This window comes from Lissotriton helveticus, chromosome 7 (genome assembly GCF_964261635.1).
Source record: "Lissotriton helveticus chromosome 7, aLisHel1.1, whole genome shotgun sequence".
Lineage (NCBI taxonomy): Eukaryota > Metazoa > Chordata > Amphibia > Caudata > Salamandridae > Lissotriton > Lissotriton helveticus.
The window spans coordinates 394701759-394720557 of record NC_136068.1 but is presented as its reverse complement, the minus strand read 5'-3'; the positions used below and the strand labels follow the sequence as shown (position 1 = coordinate 394720557).

The following is an 18799-nucleotide window of genomic DNA, read 5'->3' as shown; positions in this document are numbered from 1 at the left end:
TCTACTTTGTGATTCATGGAATTAGGTGATCATGGCCAGTCGTATAATGCTATGATGTATTAGTGAAATATTTACTGAAATCTTTATAAAGTCTTTGATTGGAGGAATTTTATGTAATGCAGTTGATGGTTCAATACTTTATAGTAACTTTAATGGGCCTCAAGTGGATCGAGACGCTGCCTCCTCAATAACGGCAAAAATATTATAATACGCTCTGCGCGTCTTGCATATGTGGGTTATGCTATGGAGTTTTTTTCATATGCATTTGTTTTAAAAGAGGAATTTAACCAAATCCAGGATACAAGATGTTAAACTGTGCAGTCACTGTAACATGCAATCTGGTAGACAGTAAACAATTGTTTTCTTCAGTTAGTTTCCATGTAGATTGTTAATAAAATGTAATTTGAACCTTTTTCCTCTAGTAATGGCTGCGTGTATAATTGTTTATTGTACATTTGCTCTAACTAACATGTTAATGGACCACATTTATTTTCAATGGCAAGACATATCTATCTATCTACCAGTCTGCCTGTCTGTCCATCTATCCAGTGCTTAACTTGTAAACAAAAGTAAGTGTCAGGGCCCTTCGTAGAAGGCCACTGCAGCTTGCGCCCTGTCAGCGCTGCCAAGGACTGAACAACAGAACCACCAGCCATCACAATCCCCCAAGTGAGACAATTCAGTCTACTCCAGGCTACCCAAAGCTATAAAAATGGCATGGGTGGCAAGAATTATTCATTTTTAATGTATATTAAATTATTAAACAGCTGTTGTTGTGCTCATCTCAAAAGCAGGCTAGCAGCACAACGAGTGGTGAAATCTCATAAGTGCTGGTGCTGACAATTAGGTAATGGTGCTGAGCACCAGAAACCACGGCTTTATCTATCTATCTACCTATCTATCTATCTATCTATCTATCTATCTATCTATCTAAAGAGGGGTCGTTTAAGGGGTATTAAAGATCTATTTAAATTCCCTAAAGAGCTGGTAGCCTTTTCTGAAATTGCCTCCATCGCTTCTACTCTCCCTGGATCTTCGATTGTTAGATGAAATAACTTGTTTTATTTAATCACAATTTACACCATCAAGATGTTTTTTGGTACTGGATTTGAATGGAAGTAGGATTGCTGAACCTATGCCCCTTGTCTTGAAGGTTGACTTGGCATCTGACCTCTAAATCTAAACATGTTTGTTTCTTTTACAGGAAAGACTTTGAGATGAGCCAGTTAAATTCCAGAATTGAAGATGAGCAGGTTCTATGTGGCCAGCTGCAGAAGAAAATCAAAGAACTCCAGGTACGTTAACCACACAAACAAATAGCAATAGCACAGAAAGCATGCAAAGCAATTTAATATTAAGGACGGTAGTAACCATGTTTCTGTCGCCATTATCTATGTTTGATCCTCCTTCTCACTTGTGTAGTGTTGACGCACTAACCTGAGTGAAGTCCATGGCTGTGTCCAGTGAGATAGCCAGATCTTTCATCCATGCCTATACGTGGCTAGTTCCGGCTGCCCATCAGCTCTCTCATTCTGCGCTTCGTTCTTTTAATTTACTTACTCTGTATCTTCACGCCCTCTCCTCTGTGTAGGCGCGAATTGAAGAGCTAGAGGAGGAGCTGGAGGCAGAGCGGGCAGCCAGGGCCAAGGTGGAGAAGCAGCGCACAGAGGTGGCGCGGGAGCTGGAGGAGCTTAGCGAGCGCCTGGAGGAGGCTGGAGGAGCTACCTCACTGCAGATCGAGATGAACAAGAAGCGGGAGGCGGAGTTCCTGAAGATGCGGCGGGACCTGGAGGAGGCCACGCTGCATCACGAGGCCACGGCTGCCGGTCTGCGCAAGAAGCACGCCGACTCTGTGGCTGAACTGGGGGAGCAGATCGACAGCCTGCAGAGAGTGAAGCAGAAACTGGAGAAAGAGAAGAGCGAGATGAAAATGGAGCTCGATGACTTCTCATCAAACATTGAACAGCTGACCAAACACAAGGTGAGGAGCTTACATGTGTATGGGACCAAAAAAACAGGCCATCGTCATTATTTTATAACTGATGCCATTTTTAATGTTCTGGATGTGTACTTTGATAGTTGTAATAACCGAATAAATTTTAAGAGAGTAACATCTCACAAAAAAACGCAACCCCATGTGCTTTGGTTAAAGTCCTTTTTTAGAACTTCTAGACCTGAAAAACAGCAAAGAACAGCCATACATGCTGATTTGCTTAGAATAGTAAGCTATTTATTGATATTATTGTTGGTAGAGAGGGGCATCATGACAGCTCGAGGCCCCATCTCTGGCACCTCCCCACACCCTCAATGAACTTAGCATTCCCACTATTTTCTCTCAATGTAAATGGGTAGCCACTGGATTGATTATAAAATCCTCTTTGCACCTGACTCGCATTCTTGTAAATATATAAATTGCATAATATTTTACCCCCAGAAAAGAATTAGCAGAAGGTAGCCTGAAAAATAGGCAAGAATATGTGCAGCCTTGAAAAGTCCAGAAGTTATGTTTCCCTCAGATGTTATTTTTTCCCATGGACTGTGTATACAGTGCACCCTACGCCATTGCTGTATTTTCTTCTCCCCAAAGGCGAATGCTGAAAAGCTGTGCAGAACATACGAGGACCAGCTAAGCGAAGCCAAGTGCAAAGTGGATGAATTACAACGTCAGCTAGCTGATGTGTCCCTGCACAGAGCAAGACTGCAGACTGAGAATGGTGAGTACCAATGATTAGTATATGATAAAGGGCTTCCACTCAGCAGCCATGGAGCTTGAGTAGTGTGCGGAAAACGTATGACTCCAAAGCTTAAGCAAACTAGGTAAGGCTGAGATCGGTTGACTAGCCTTTTGCCTTTGAACGTTATCGTTGGAGGCCTACAGCTCTGAAATAGAGCAAATTACCTGGTTCACGTCTTGTCTCTTAATAACGTTACTTAAGGTTCACTGCCTTAGGTTTCCTTACTGTCAATTATTGGGTTGGATTATTACAGCTCCTTCTAACAATCTATCCTGCTTTGTCAAATCTATACTTTTGAGATAGCCCATGGGCTTTCCACGCTACACATGAGGGTCAATTTGCAAACTAGAGAGACCATGTGGCCACGGCGGTTGCAAGATGGTGTCTGGAGTTCACAAGTCACCTGAAAAAAGAAACAAATGTCCTATCTCTTGGCCTATAATTACGTGACGCGTTCGTTGTATAGAGTCAACAATCTAAACAAATGTTGGTTTTGAGAAATAATTATTTCTTGAGTTTCCAAATTATACAACCGTAAAACCAAAAAGCAGTGCAATTAGGAATCACTGTCATCATCTTCAGATGAGAGGAGAAAAGACACATTGCGGAGATCTCACACACATCACCATTCTTGAACCTACCATGAGCATGGCAAGCATTCACCCTCTCAGGGATACAGCAGAGGAGCACGGAGAGGAGGAGGACTGATATGAGGGGAGGGAAAGTGAGTGAGGCGCAGGCTCCCCAATCTACAGTTAGTCAGTCAATTATGTTCAAATCAACGCTTCACTCATTCGTAAACATGATCACTTTAAAAGGGGACCATCCCTTAGAGCTCAAGCCCAGATAAAAAGTTATGGCCTCCCCGACAGTAATATTTGTCCATTTGCCCATTAACCAGAGTTTTAACTCCAGAAATAAGGCACAAACGGAAGCTATGGATATATGCATGTTGACTTAAAATTTCCAATATTTTGCGTCCGTCATTCCATGGAATCGTTCGGTGCAATGTTATAATCTGAGAAAATGTAGGAATGCCATACAAAAATTTCTTACAGGTTCAACAAACGCAGATATGTTTTGTCATTCTTGGGCCTCTTAGGGGTGATGGTGGTGACCAAAGCTCTAGCTTAATTTATTTCTATGTATTTAATACTTTTTTAAAGTGGAAGTTTACCCAGGGACTACGCGTCCTGGTGCTATAACTATGGTCACAGAGACAGGCCATTACACATCTGCAGAAAATGTGGATCAGTGAGAGGTCATTCTGAAGTGAAGAAACAGTGGTTCCATGGAATTCATTCTGTAGGAAGTCTGTCAAAAGATTAAACATACGCTGTTAAAACCCTTTTCAGAGGACCACAGGGCACGCAGGGGTTACTGGGGCCTACTGGGAGGTTCAGGCCTTTAAATACTGATGTCCTGGGGCCCAATCTACTATGAATCCTACTCAACTGGGAGACGTACCAGGGCCGGACTGGGAACGCAACCCGGCAATTGTGTCGGACTGGCAGTGTGTGGTAGGCAGGGGGAGCTTTTGGGGGGGGGGGTGCGCTTTGAAAACACGGCAGCTCCTTTTTTTTTTTTTACAGGGGGCCGATATTGCAGCTGTGCTGCAAAACCGGCCCCACCCTGGCGGCTCACCGAGAAAACTGCGGCCAGCCCCGCCATGCGAAGTACCCCTTCTGCACTTCACTCTCAGTGGTAGCTATGATCAAGCAGTCAATCATAAATCAGGTTTACCCTTTATATGTGCAGTTTGTTGTTTAAAACATTTATGGTCAGACAATGTAAGATGTATCCTTTTGAAGAAGAATTATCTCAAAGTTGCTTAAACTGGATTTCCTACCAATTACTCCAAGTAAAGTCAGTGCTTCATTTGTAATTCGTCAGGAGGCCACCACGCCTTGCTCCACCCATTGCCCCTGTCAGTGCAGCCATCACAGTACCTACACAAATAGAAATCATTACACTGCAACAAGTGTGGCAATTAAGATTGTTTGAGGCCCCCCAAAGCTATAAGAATGGCTTATGCGGCAGTATTAGTTGTTTTTATATATATATTGAATTAATAAAACAATTGTTGTTTTGTTGATATCTAAATCACCCTAGCAGTGCCACCATGTGGCAGCTGTTATAAGTGCCAGAGTTGACAATTAAGTGCCAGTTTCGAGCACCGGAAACCACAGGTTCAAATTAAGCACTGAGTAAAGTGTTTAACTTCAATCAATCAAAGAAAGCTTTATTCAGCAATATACAAAATGCCATAACACAAATAAGTCACGTCAATATAATACAATATAATAAACACATTTGAGAATACTGAAACCAAATGCATCAAATACAATATGCTAAGACATCAACAAGTTATGATTCCCAACCGCTTATTAAAAAAAATCCTTTTGCATAATGAACATTTAAATCAGACACCATCTGTTAATTTATTAAGGCTGGCCTTTAGGGAAAGAAAAACGCAGCGAATTAAGCCCAACCTGAAGCAAGAAAGGATACTTCTCTCTCAAGGGTGAACAACAGTGGATACGTATACCTCTGGGCCAAATAAAGTTCTGCAACAAAATGTTCGCATGAACTGATGGCCAGATTTATCATACTTTTATGCAAAGCAGCAAGACACCTGCGCTATGTGAAAGTGAGAGGGCAGGAATACCCATATTTAACATTGTATGGCACATTCCTGCCCTCTGCTTGCTTTGGCGCAGAGTGTGCTGCATTGCTCCAACACAGGCACCCTTGTGCCATGGTGACTTCGTTGTAAGCAGGATTGTTTTTGTGCAGGAAGGGTCATCTTCCTGCACACAAACAATCCTCAGAGGATTTTTCCTTGTTCTAAATGTGCTGCAGAATGCCGCACAATTATAAAGACGAAACAATGAGGAGAAAATAAAGATATTTCTCCTCATTGTGCCTTCCTTGGGAAGGCATAGCATTTTGACACATTCCCAGGTTTGTGTATATATATTCTGAATGTAACCCCCTTGCGGAATGCAGTCTGTCTGTGGAAGTATCTGCTACCGCCACCATTTCCCCTCGTTGTTCTGCCTTTTCCCCTATTTCGGATACAAAACTAAGGAGCTCCTCATGATTCTCAAGTCGGGGCCCCCAGCTGACCCCTGTCCATCCAAAATTCTGCAGCTGGCTCCAGATCACCTTGCAGACACACTATAGGGTGTGTGCAACCATACCATAGGCACCAGTATTTTTCCTCATTCCTGGAAGGAATACATAGTTATCTACAGAAAAAATCCAATGTAGACCCAGATGATATGAAAGATTTCGCCCTATTTCGCTACTGCCCACACCTGCTAAAATATTAGTAAAAATATCGTAATCAAGAATTACTGAAACTGATTGACAAATGCTGCATTCATGACCCTTCACAGAATGGGTTTAGAAGTGGCCACACCACAGAGAACACACTCACTGCTACTACTGACAGTATCAGATGCTAGGTTGATCAGGGTGGTGAGGCTGTCTTGGTTCCATGGATTTGTCCGGTCCAGAGAGGACCTGGCTTAGCAGTTCAGGCTGGACTGTTCCCATGAAGAACAGGGTCAAGAATGATTTGCATATGGCTGGGTCCAAACTGGGGTGGCGTGGTGAGCAAAAGAACAATGGATTAAACCCAGATATTTATGACTGGGGGTGAATGTTTGCATTGTTCAGCATTCCATCCATCAATTGTTCTATTTGCATTTGTCGCCCTTATTGGGAAGGGCATGCCCAGATGTGGGTCCCATGCTCACGGTGTCACTGGACTCAAGCTAGCCTGGCTGATGAGGGGTGATGCCCCAAAACCAGTCCCAGGATGTATGTTTGTTCAAAAAGTCTAGTCAATCTATTTATTTTTGCAAGATTGATATTTTGAAGAGAATTTCTCAGACTGATGACTTAATTCACTTTTTCTTCCTGCAGATGAATTTTCATGTTTCATTTATAGATGAAAGCTACTCCCTCAATGTCATATCCAGACAAATCAAAGGTTTCTAAACCACATCTGATCTTCATTAAATTGGTTTTCTTCATGTTTATGGGCCACGTGTTATCAAAAATGGATAATGCTTCAATTTCATTATTGCGTAGATAATTGTTTATTACATCGTAAATGGGCAGAAGAGACTAATTGTTAGATTATTGTTGAAGATCTATTTCATATTTGGAAACTGAAGAGTTGTTTCCAGCATCTATTTTGCAAACACATTTCTTTTTAATTCATTGCATGTTATGGAGTCTTAAAATGTTTCAAGGCAAACTACTAAGATCCTCCGAATGTTGGAAATGTGATGAAGAATTAGGAACATTAGCTGATATGATATTTCTACTTTTTGGAGTTTTCTGCGGGATACAATATGTCATTTCGTTTCTATAAAAGAAGATTGATCGCATTCACAACTGATTCATAAGCCTAAATTTTGGACATCAAATTGTTTTATAAGCTTATCATTATGAGATTTAAATCTTTTATTCCTTTTTGTAAATTGTCGACTGAATTATTGTTTCATACTTAATGGGAGTGGGTTAATTTAACAACAAGAAGGACTAATCTATCTGTTGATTTGTTATCTAATTTAGGTTTGGGGAATATATCATGATGGTCTCCTGTACTTAACTTTAGGAGCGGTGTATTTCGACAGTTTGTTTGTCAGCTATTTTATAACTTTTGCTAAACTCTGTACCCTTTTCTCCTATTATGAATGATGTTATTTCTCATATGTCCAATGTATTATACATTAATAATGTATTTAATTTTCTATGTTTGACATGTTGTTACTTGAAAATATTTTGGCCTAAAAAAGAAACTGCAAAACAGAAACAATAAGAGCTACATAATAAAAAAGAGTTGTTATTATTTCTGCAGATTCTACTAGTAGGTCATTTAATTGATATCATAATTCAAATTCATGTCTGTACCACAGAAAATGGATGTCCGTCAGCAAGTAACACTCTGTTTGCAATTTACTCATTAGGCGAGTTGAGTCGGCTAGTAGAGGAAAAGGAATCCTTCATCAACCAGCTCAGTCGCGGCAAAGCCTCTTTCACTCAAAGCATTGAAGAGCTGAAGAGACAGCTCGAAGAGGAAACAAAGGTAATCGCTCTAGCACCCAACTCCGACCTTCATTGGCTGGCAGTGCTGAAACATTTGACACTGGACAGTGTTTTCCAATCCTTTAGGAAATTTGCCAGGAAAATATTCCTAAACTGCACGCCCTTTCTCCTATTCTACCTCGTCTTTCCTCTTGCCTCCCATTCCATTACCATCCCTTTCTACTCCACTCAAAAGCCATCACTGAATCAGAGGATACTTTTTGTTCCTTAAAGGAAGCAATGTGCAAATAGCAATGAGCTTTTAATTTACATAGGAAGAACAAAGGTCCTATTGGAAACTAAGCTGCAAGGCAAAAGGCACACATGCAGGAAAGTTAAGAGAAGCTGGACCTTATTCAGCTTAAAATGACTCTATATGAACCGGAATTCTGATACTATAAAATAATTAGCTAGCATGTTTATTCTCTAATGGGTACCTATAGAGGCAGGACTGACCTATAAGAAAATCAAGATAATTCTCACTAGACCAGTGCCTCTTACTGACCAGAATATCCCCAGCAGAGCCATTAACATGAGTTTAATCGGCGTCAGCCTATTACAAATTCCCCAAATTTCCTTATAGACCAACTTGACTCTTAGTTCTTTTCGATAACAGTTCAATTTACTTATATGATGCAGCGTCTGTAAATTGAGTCTTCGTACAACTTCTCATTTCAAACAGCTTTCAGTATAGTACAAGTTATAGAAAACCACTGGCTACGGTCTTGGGAAAGAGGTATTCGAGCAGTCAAAGATCTGTCATTACTTCAATCTTGTACTTTCTGCCTTGCCTTTCAGTCAAAGAATGCGCTAGCACATGCACTGCAGGCCTCCCGCCATGACTGTGATCTTTTGAGGGAGCAGTATGAAGAGGAACAGGAGGCCAAGGCTGAACTGCAGAGGAGCCTGTCCAAAGCCAACGCTGAAGTGGCACAGTGGAGAAACAAATACGAAACCGATGCCATACAGAGGACTGAAGAATTAGAGGATGCCAAGTAAGTCAACAAATACTCAATATGGCTACCAGCGTGGCAACCTGTATGCTCTAGCTTTAGCACATGGTAATGGCACATGATGAGCTAATAGGAATAAGGCAACTGGTTAAATAAATTGACAACATTTATACATTTCATGCTAATCCAAGGCAGTGAGAGATGGAGTACAATCTAAACTGTGATATACAATTGAATAGATTACATAGACAAAGCGTGAAATCTTTTTGGTTTCGCAATCAACTTCATATTATATCACAAAAATAACATTTGCACCCTTTGAGAAATGTGTGTGGCGGCTTCTTTCACTTTAGGGTGAAGGAAGTCGAATAATGTCAGCGTTCTACCGTGGAATGGCATCTTTGTGTGGAAGATATGTGCTGGTGAATGATAACTGGTTGTGAAGCTGCATCTGAGGTGCAACAGTAAACTTATCGTCAGATGGACGTAAGAAAATGGAGTTCAAGGAGGGGTTTAAGCCCTTCTAGCTGGTGAGAGATGAAGTGTCTGTGAAGAATGGTCTGTATTTTGGGGCATCTGGATTGATTCTTCCTTCCACCTTAAGAAGACTCATAGATATAGCATGTAAAGGTCATATCGGGGAAGTCAAAACAAAGGTGAAGATAAGGTTGGATTATTAGTGGCCTCAGCTCGATTTTTGAAGAGGAGAGTATTATTGGAGAGTTTGTTGGATATTGTTTGAGTGAAAAGGCTCTGGTAGACTCGCACACCCCATGTATATTTGTAAGCTGCTGGGAAGTTTGTTGTGAAGTTGTGGCTGAGGTGCAGCACTAAACGTACATTCTGCGGCACCTACAGTTCATCTCGTCTGTGGTTCTTATTTCCGCCCTGACTTCAACACAATGGTTTCAGTTTCACAATGTGTTTTGTAGTTTTTCAGACTTTCACAGTAAGTTAATCACTTTCTAGATGACTTGGGTTAAATTATTTCTTATGCTACATGGCAAGGGTCTTACATGGATATACAGTTGTCACAAACAATGGCATTTAAAAACCTTGTCGCTCTTTACAGGAAGAAACTGGCTGCTAGGTTGCAGGAGGCAGAGGAAGCAGTAGAGGCAGCCAATGCAAAGTGTTCCTCACTGGAGAAGACGAAACACCGCATGCAGACCGAGATCGAAGACCTTGTCATTGACCTGGAGAGAGCCAACTCCGCCGCAGCTGCACTGGACAAAAAACAACGCAACTTTGATAGAATTTTGGCAGAATGGAAACAGAAATATGAGGAGACCCAAACAGAGCTGGAATCTTCTCAAAAGGAATCTAGAAGCCTCAGCACGGAGCTCTTCAAGCTGAAGAATGCCTATGAGGAGTCTTTGGATAACCTGGAAACACTCAAGCGAGAGAACAAAAACCTCCAAGGTATTGTACAACAATTTTGACTATCTGGTATAGATTGGGTGGCAGCCGCGGCCCATGGAGGGTAGAGCGGTGGGGCTGGGTAGGCGGATGGGGGGGATTTCAACAGACGATGACGAGGGAAAATTAAATAAATAAGGAATTTCCCCTTGTCATGTTTCGTCGAAATCTCCCTCCAAACCCGGTCCCACCGCTCTTATCTGCACGGCCGCAACTGTTGGGCTCAGGGTATAGCATTATATCTGCACCTGAGGGATGTTTCACTTGTTAAAAGCACTCTCTCGAGTTATGGGCGTCAGCCAAAGGTCCGAGTCTATAATGAGAGAGAGGGACTTTAACAACTTGCATGAAGGCTATACAACTATTACAACTATCCAATGACTAGAACGTTCTAAGTTAAACATGGAGAACCAGGAAGACTTACAGTGGAATGTTGGAGCAGAAAGTCTATACCAGCTGTTATTGGCTCCCTGCCACTCCATTGTCTTCAATGCAGCTCCTCAAAATCCACTGTTCTAGTACTTCTTGGTATCGAAGAGCAGGTAAGGGTAAACTGAACAGCAAAATGGTTTCAGCTTCCCTTGCTTTCATTCCTTCACCGTGGCATGCTACTTCTTATGCAACATTTACAAGTGAGGTATGCTGACTAAACTTTGAGAATGATCTCTCAATACAAAAAATCTAAAAGATTAGCAGTTACTGAAGAACCAATCAACAGATAATCAAATCAAACAAATCACACTTGTCTCAGAAATATATTCCACCCAACCACCCGAGCCTGTAGGTTCCCACGTTGGCCAGGATCTGTCACAACTTGCTGTGTATGGCCATACCCCCAAGAGGAAAGCAAACAAAAGAAAACAGGGCATGCTTTGTGATTGTTATTTGTCAGGTCTGGCCTGGAAACAGCTTTAGCTTTTCATAAGCCTCATGTTTTCCTAACAAAAATCATAATAAAAAGCAAACATATGCTTGGGGGATTTCGGTTATCTCTTTTTCACAATTGATCTGTTCAACTGTCATTCAGTTTTTTCCCACCACAGCCTACAGCATAAGGCAATGGGTCAGTCCGCTTGAGCCGTTGATTCTCTACATTATGAGTTTGTGCTCCTGTATTGTACATATCTGCCAGGAAACTAGTCTAATTCCTCACTAGGCCTGGTAGACCATGTTCTGCTTTCATTTCATGTTTTTTCTAAATATTTTTGGCAATAGGTCATTTTCAACATATAGATGCGACCTTTACACAGCAGCACTTTTGCTTTTGTTAAATTTACACAATTAATATATATTGAAGTCTGCGGGAAAAAACACATTTCCAAGACTGTCAATGCCAGATCAACTGGATTTACCGATGCTAGTTCATAATTGACTCCCAACCACTGCGTGTTAGTTTCCCAGTCTCATAATGACCTCTATATTAGACCGCTAAACCTTATCTAATCTCAACCTGCCTTTGCGGCACACGCTAAACTTTCCTACTCCAATCATCCAGTTTGAGAGTAGTACTGGAGATACATCAAGGTTATTCCTCATTCATCATATACTTGCCCTCACAAACACACTGGAGAAACTAAAGAAATAACAATGCCTTGTTCCCTCCACTCCTTTTTTGGGATCGACTAGTCCCTCTACTTCAGGACATTTGTCCAATCTAATGACTTCCTTTGGTGTCTACAGAGGAGATTGCAGATCTCACGGATCAAATCAGCAACAGCAGCAAGACCATCCATGAGCTTGAGAAAGTGAAGAAAGCACTAGAGAGTGAAAAGAGCGACATTCAGGCTGCACTGGAGGAAGCAGAGGTAAGTCCGCCCTGGGGATTAGACATGCTAAAGATGCTTGGAGGGTGAGGAAGGAGAGCTGTGCAGATACTGAGTTAAGTGTTTTGTGGATATATTCATAGTAATTACATCCAGGCAAAACGTAACACTAGTGTTGCATTCTGATATAATGCCACGCACAGGTAACAAGGGTGGTGTTGTTGCGCTTTACAAAAGAACAGATCAAGAAAAGGAAGGCATTGACATTACAGAGAGGAGGAAGGAGCACAGGAGAATTCCAATAGACGACTTCTGCAGGGGTTGCAGTGTTATGGGTGGTTTCAGGCAGCCTACTGTTGGAACGGGGTGAGTGGTAGTTAGTATGAGTCCATGGAATTAAAGTTTTGCCTGATCAGATGATTCTAGAGCAATTTCCTGAGAATTATGAGATTAACTGATCCTGATGTTAGCTGACAGTGAGTCCAGAGGAGTGGTGTGGCAACGCCGAAGAATCGGATTGTGGAAAAAGTCAAGACAACAGTAAATGCATTTCCCTCAGCTACATTGAGGAATCAGAGATTGCTTACTGTTAGTAATAATAACTATATAATGTTATATGTTTTGATAGAGCACTTGCAAACCAGAGATTTTGCCGTTTCACGGAGCTGAACATAACAAGTTGTTACTATTCTCCAGCTCAGTAGTATTCTAAGGCTAAAAATAAATTTCTTAAGATATATCTTTAATTTGTACACAATACGTCACATCCTGTTTTTCTTGCTCCAGGGTGCACTGGAACATGAAGAAAGCAAGACCCTAAGAATTCAACTTGAGCTGTCTCAGATCAAAGCTGAAGTGGACAGGAAATTGGCAGAGAAGGATGAGGAGATTGAAAATCTGAGGTATGTGTTTTCTGTGGCAGTGGAACTGGTGCTGTTTGTAAATATTCAGACATCGATTTAAGACTTAAAATTAGCATCCAGCCTTTTCCAAGTATGATAGAAAATGCCCAAAGCATTCATCATCTTATCTCTTTATTTAATTATTGAACAATAATCATAAAAGAACAACAGTAAAAAGATACCTCATAAAATTTGCTAAAATCCATATATATCGATACACGGTCATAACATATCCTAAACATCAGAACACAGGTTACAATAAAAAGCTAAAAAAAGACTCTAAAATTTCATTACCTTGTGCCAGCGCAGAGCACTTTTTAAATACCCACCCACAGAATGGCAAAGAGTCGGCTCATACATTATTCTCAGAAAATAAATTGCCGGGCTACATTGCCAAAACCCATAAGCTTTAAGAATAGGTAGAAAGTGTCTGCACCTGAAAGGCTCATGATACCAGCAAAAACATGTAAAGTGCTCTAACATTTGCAAAGAGGAATTATCACAGGGGTAAACTAATATACTTTATGGGTCATACTGGCCTGTTTGAAAGCACAGGTGATTGCAGATTGAGCCTAGCCAAAAAGAAGTTAGAAAGGACCATTCCCCGACATTCCTCACCAGGGAAAGAGAAGGCTCAGGTCCATCACTAACTTTGATGGCTAGATATTCGCTCATGGTCGGTTTATCCAATTCCCTTCGCACTCTTGTAACAGATGTGGAGCTCATAAATGGTTTCTTGACCTTAAAACACTCTTGCTTACCCAGCATATGGGGGGAGCAATACAGGTCCAGTCTGCCCAGCACCTCAGCCATAATCTTTATATATCCCCGCCATGTGATCTTGTGACCATTGCCACAACCTAAGAAGTGTAAGATCATCTTTCGGTCAAGGGACGTATGCTGGTTACTCCAAACTGATATCCATATCTGAATCGGGGTGTTTATGTGGTCTTCTACCCAAGGTAAGCTCAGTTCCTCAAAGAGAAAAAGTGGGAGCTACTTGAACCAAGGCCTAGTAATATTCTACAAAACGGTTCTACTCCTGCTGAAATTTCGAGCAGTCCTGGTACCCGCATAAGGCTGCCCCATAGGTCACAACTGGTAGACACTTAAGTCTATAGACCTCCAGCAGAGGAAATATAGCATTGCTTCCCACTCTAGCTGCCAGCCCAAACAAGACCCCAACTGATTGATTAAAACACAAACAATGGTTTGCCAAACACGGTAACCAGCTATCCGTGAATCAAAGGTGATCCCTAGATAGGGAAACTCGCTAACCTGGCCTGATTTTGCAGTTTTTCATCCCAAAAATCATATAATGTTTCTTGACGATGTTCATTTCTAAATCTAAATTGTCCATGAATGCAAAACAAGCATCAATAAAACCCCTAAAACCAGTTGGTGTTCGGGAAAGCAGAACAGCATCATCAGCGTAGAGTAAGGCTAGGATAAAAGTTGATTTCACCTTGGGCATGTCCTTCCCCACTGATTTTAAAAATGAGTTCAAACCATTGAGATCTAAAATTAAAAATAAAATAGGGGCCATGACACAGCGCTGTCAAACTCCCCGGGACAGGCCGAAAGGATCTGTGCATTCCCCCTCAGTACTGAATCTTACAGAAGCACTGATCTGAAATTGCAAAACGTGGGGAAAAGCCACCAAGGGTAAAGGTAGGCCAAATGAATTAAAATGCTCCATAACTTGGAGTGATTGCCACAATCAAATGTACTACTGAGGTCTATATAAGCTAAATAAAATGGACCCTCATTTGAAATCACGTCCTTCCCTAAAATAAAGTGCACATTTAAACACTGTTTTAGGGTCCCTAATCCTACCCTAACACACTATTGAGCTGCACATAGGGAACCATTATGCTGCACCCAGTCCTTCATTTTGTGCAAAGTAATACACCCCATAATCTTAACCAGAGAAACCAAGAGCGAAATTGAGCTGTAATAGTGAGGGTCCTGTTGATTACCTTTCTTAAATACAGGCTCAATTCTACCAGTCTATCAGGAGTTAGGGATACCAAAAGAAGCTGCAGCGTTTAGATAATTACAGGGGCCACCAGCTGAATATTCTCCTTCCCAAGGTTCATGGGCACCCCGTCTGGGCCCAGTGCCTTTTTTGAAATGCTAGCCAATATTGCAGCAGAAACCTCATCCAACCCAAATCCAATTTCCAGTGGAAACTGTGGTAAACTATCCACATCTCCTGAAATGGGGCTATCCTCTTATGAATAGATAAACTTAAAACGCTCTAGCCATTTATCTGGATTAATGTTGGATCCTAGTCTTCTGACGTGGGGGATGTGAACTTCCTCCCATTTACAATTCCCCAGAATCCTTTTGTGTCCCTAACGTTACATGTTTTCTCTTTGATTGCTGATTTCCTATTTTTGATTGATTGTTTGTAGACCAACCGTGCCTCTGCGATACACTGTTTATTCCTAGGCCTTGAAATAAGAGCTTCACAAAGGTTTCCGTTACCAATTCAATAATCCTTGTCAAACCACCCTGATTTAGGGACCCCTTTAGCCCTTGAATGACCTAAGATGATGTTTTAGTAGCTAAATTCAGAACCTAGAAGGTCAGAAGGCAAGAGGTTAAAAGTTACCAAATGACTGACAAATAAATCCTAATTGGATCCAACAAGTGAGATCAGCTAGGTGGGACCGTCGACAGCTATCAAGCTCAAACCTTAACCCTGAATCCTTCTGGGACAGGCCAGTTACACCAGTGGAGATGTGGGTTTAAATGTGGTCTGGTAAGTTAAGGGCAAGCTCAAGAAGATTATGGTCACTGAAACTATTCAAAATCACTCCTTTCAAATTAGCAAATTGTACTAAGTTCTCGAAATAAAGATATAATCAATGACTGAGCCTTTGCCCCAACCAATGAAAGTGGGAGGCTGTTTGGAGAGGGCTACTAAAATTTCCACTGTGTTAAGTAAGCCAACATTACATAAGGCATTAAACAGCTTCAAACCCCTGTGGTCAGAGGCTTGGGTACATAAAATATTATTAGCTTTCTGAAATGGATCATGTAATGTGGAGTTAAAACAAAGCTTGGAATTAAAATCATCCCCTACCACCACATGGAAATTATTGGAAAGGCATAAGAACCTCGATTTAAGAACCAATAATGCCTTAAACAAAATATCTATCAGGCATTCTACATCAAAGCCTACATTATAGAAATTAAAAAGAAAAAAGTTAAACTTGTCAAGTAAAACAGTCCACAAAATTTGGATTCCATAATGGTTGAAAACAATTGGGACCCTGCTATAAAACTGTGATATTCTAATGAAACTAGCTAGACCTCCTTGCCCTCTCTGACAAGGTGAGACAATGGCAGGGATTTTACAACTTTCAAAACCATCTCACACAACTTGCTCTGAAGACCAAGTCTCTTGTAACATTATGATATCAAAGTTTATAATGAAGTCCAACCTTGCCAAATCCTGCTGCTTGGACCAGTTACCAGCGATATTCCAACTAACAATCTTTTTGGCAGACCCATTTGGGGATACAAAGACTATTGATAGGGGTCCTTCAGGGATATGGTGGGCCATGGCTAACCTTATTACATTCTTAGGTCGAATAATAACTGAGACAAGTTAGTCATTATATTGCAAGTCCGACAAAGGAGAAAATCGGTTTGAGGTTGGCATCCGAGGTCTGGCAAACCCACAAACCGCGGGAGAACAATTCAAAAAGTCAGGTTGCATCCTGGTTTGTAGATGTTTATAGAAAAACCCTAATAGAAGAGGGTTAATTTAGCTGAACAGGGGATTATCCTTCTTTTTAATTGAGATTAAATGGTGAGCCAAACTTGGATGCCTACAATTGATGACTGTACAGTCTGTCCAGGTTCTTGGGAGTAGGGCCAATCCACTGGAAATTGGATTTGGGTTGGATGAGGTTTCTGCTGCAATATTGGCTAGCTTTTCAAACAAGGCACCGGGCCCAGACGGGGTGCCCATGGACCTTGGATAATGTTGTTGTACTCCTTAATATTAAAGTGCAGGTTTTGGTCTAGACAATGAAACACCTTATTCTTAAATTGGATAAATGATTCCTCTGTGTGGGGAGACAAACGTGGCACACCTGTCTTTACTGCAACATATAGACAGCAATCAGGAGGCAGATTAAGACGTGGCTGATTGACCACATTGGGCCGGGCAGTGCCTTTGGCCATCACGAGCAGAAACAGTGCTCCAGCCCATGTCTCCCACAGTGTTCCATTCAGTCAGTTCAAGGCTTCTAAAGTACCATCCACAGTGTAGACTGGTGGGTTATTGACTGCAAGAACATTGTGTACAGAGTTTGAGTTTTCATCCACACTGGTCACACTAGTCACACAAGTGGCAGCAAATCGCAGCCCCTGCTGAACCCGCAGGCCCTACAAGACCAGCAAAACCAACTGAACCAGCAACAGGTGTTACCATTTCCCTGTCACGTAAACTGATTAATTCCAAGACAGTGTTCTCCAAGCTCCCTAATCCTTTCTACTAAAGGGGTTATACAAGCAACTTCAACTGTTTTAAATGTGTCTAGCGCTCATCCCAGGTGAAATTGGAGTCTCCTAAAGTGGACACCTGGGAGGGGCAAGACTGACACAGGACAACTGGAGGGTTTTGTGTACGCACCTCTGTGCCCGAGGCTTGGAGTTACAGACAGTCTTAGGCTGTCATTTCCTTTTGACAGGGGGCCCTCTCTCTCTCATGTAGGATGCAGCTGACAAGTTAAGATCACCTTTAGATGGTGAATGGTCCTGGAGTACCTCAGACATGGTTCCCTCTGATGAAGAACTGTGTGTAGCCAGGGGATCAGAAGGCCCAGCACATTGCTGTTGTTGATCTATTTTCACCAGGAAGGAGGTATTTGGATGTTCCCCCAAGTCCAAGGATAGGCGCCTCTCCACAAAGGCGATCTCTCTGGAGATGACCCTGACTGCTCTTGTCAGATTAGAGTCCAGCATAGTGCAGTGGGGGGTGTTAGCTTTGTCACTGCCCTTATCCCCAGGTAACTCTCTCTTCCCCTTTATCCTCAACACACTGCCTCAAATGGGGTATAATTAGCTTGTTTGAAAAAACAGGCAAATTTGTATATTCATTCAAAAAGGTGTCATACAGAAAAAAAGAATGGCACAAAAAATATTTCTCCCAAGTGTGGAGAGAGGCTCAGTCAGGAAAAAAGGATGTTGAAAATAAACAGCGACCCACCACTAGAGCAACTGAGTCTGGCGCCAAGAGGGGTGGTCCAGCCCGGCCTCTTCTGGCTGATGACGGGCCCAGTCTTCGCCCTGGCGCCTCCCACACCTGTAGATCCTTATCGGCTGTTAAGTGCTCCTCATGTCAATTCCCTTCTCCTGGACAAGGCAATGGTTCCTGCGGGTTGCAGTCCCCCTACAGCACTGGCACAAACAATCAGAGCAGTAGTATTCAGCGTCTCGTGGCTCCGTATCGCGCTATTAAGTGATCCTCACACTAAGCCCCACCTCCTGGGCAAGGCAATGGTTCCTAGAGGTTGTGGTCTCCCTGCAGCACAGGTACAAACAATCAGGGCAATAGTGTTTGGCAGCTCCAGGAAAGCTCTAGGGAGGTGTTGTACCGCAAACTGCACCAAGACCTGGCACGGCCGCCTCAACTGCGCTTGCTCTCCCCCTCCTTGTGCTGGCTCCCTACCGGAATCTGGTGCCACTGGTAACTGCACCACATGCCTTGCTCCTTGCTCCCGCCTTATGTTCTCTCAGTTGCCGCCTGCTCACTTGAACCACCTCGCAGAGTAGGGGCAACGTAGCTGGTTGCGTCAGACCACTGCTGACTCGGAGGGTATCAGAAGCTAGTGGGGGATTGGTCCTTGCAAAACCGGGCCTGTCTGGGCATCATCCCCTAAGGTCACGCTGTGCTGGCGCAGCTT

General features: G+C 42.3%; 1 protein-coding gene across 1 annotated transcript in view; it reads left to right on the top strand.

The window, feature by feature from the left end:
• Positions 1 to 18799, top strand: part of MYH7B (myosin heavy chain 7B) — a 114840-nt gene that overhangs the window by 76960 nt on the left and 19081 nt on the right. The window contains exons 27-34 of the mRNA XM_078652244.1: positions 1205 to 1295; positions 1592 to 1981; positions 2588 to 2714; positions 7721 to 7839; positions 8637 to 8833; positions 9864 to 10213; positions 11891 to 12015; positions 12760 to 12875. Coding sequence (XP_078508370.1) covers positions 1205 to 1295; positions 1592 to 1981; positions 2588 to 2714; positions 7721 to 7839; positions 8637 to 8833; positions 9864 to 10213; positions 11891 to 12015; positions 12760 to 12875 — 1515 coding nt within the window. The remainder of the gene's footprint in view (positions 1 to 1204; positions 1296 to 1591; positions 1982 to 2587; positions 2715 to 7720; positions 7840 to 8636; positions 8834 to 9863; positions 10214 to 11890; positions 12016 to 12759; positions 12876 to 18799) is intronic.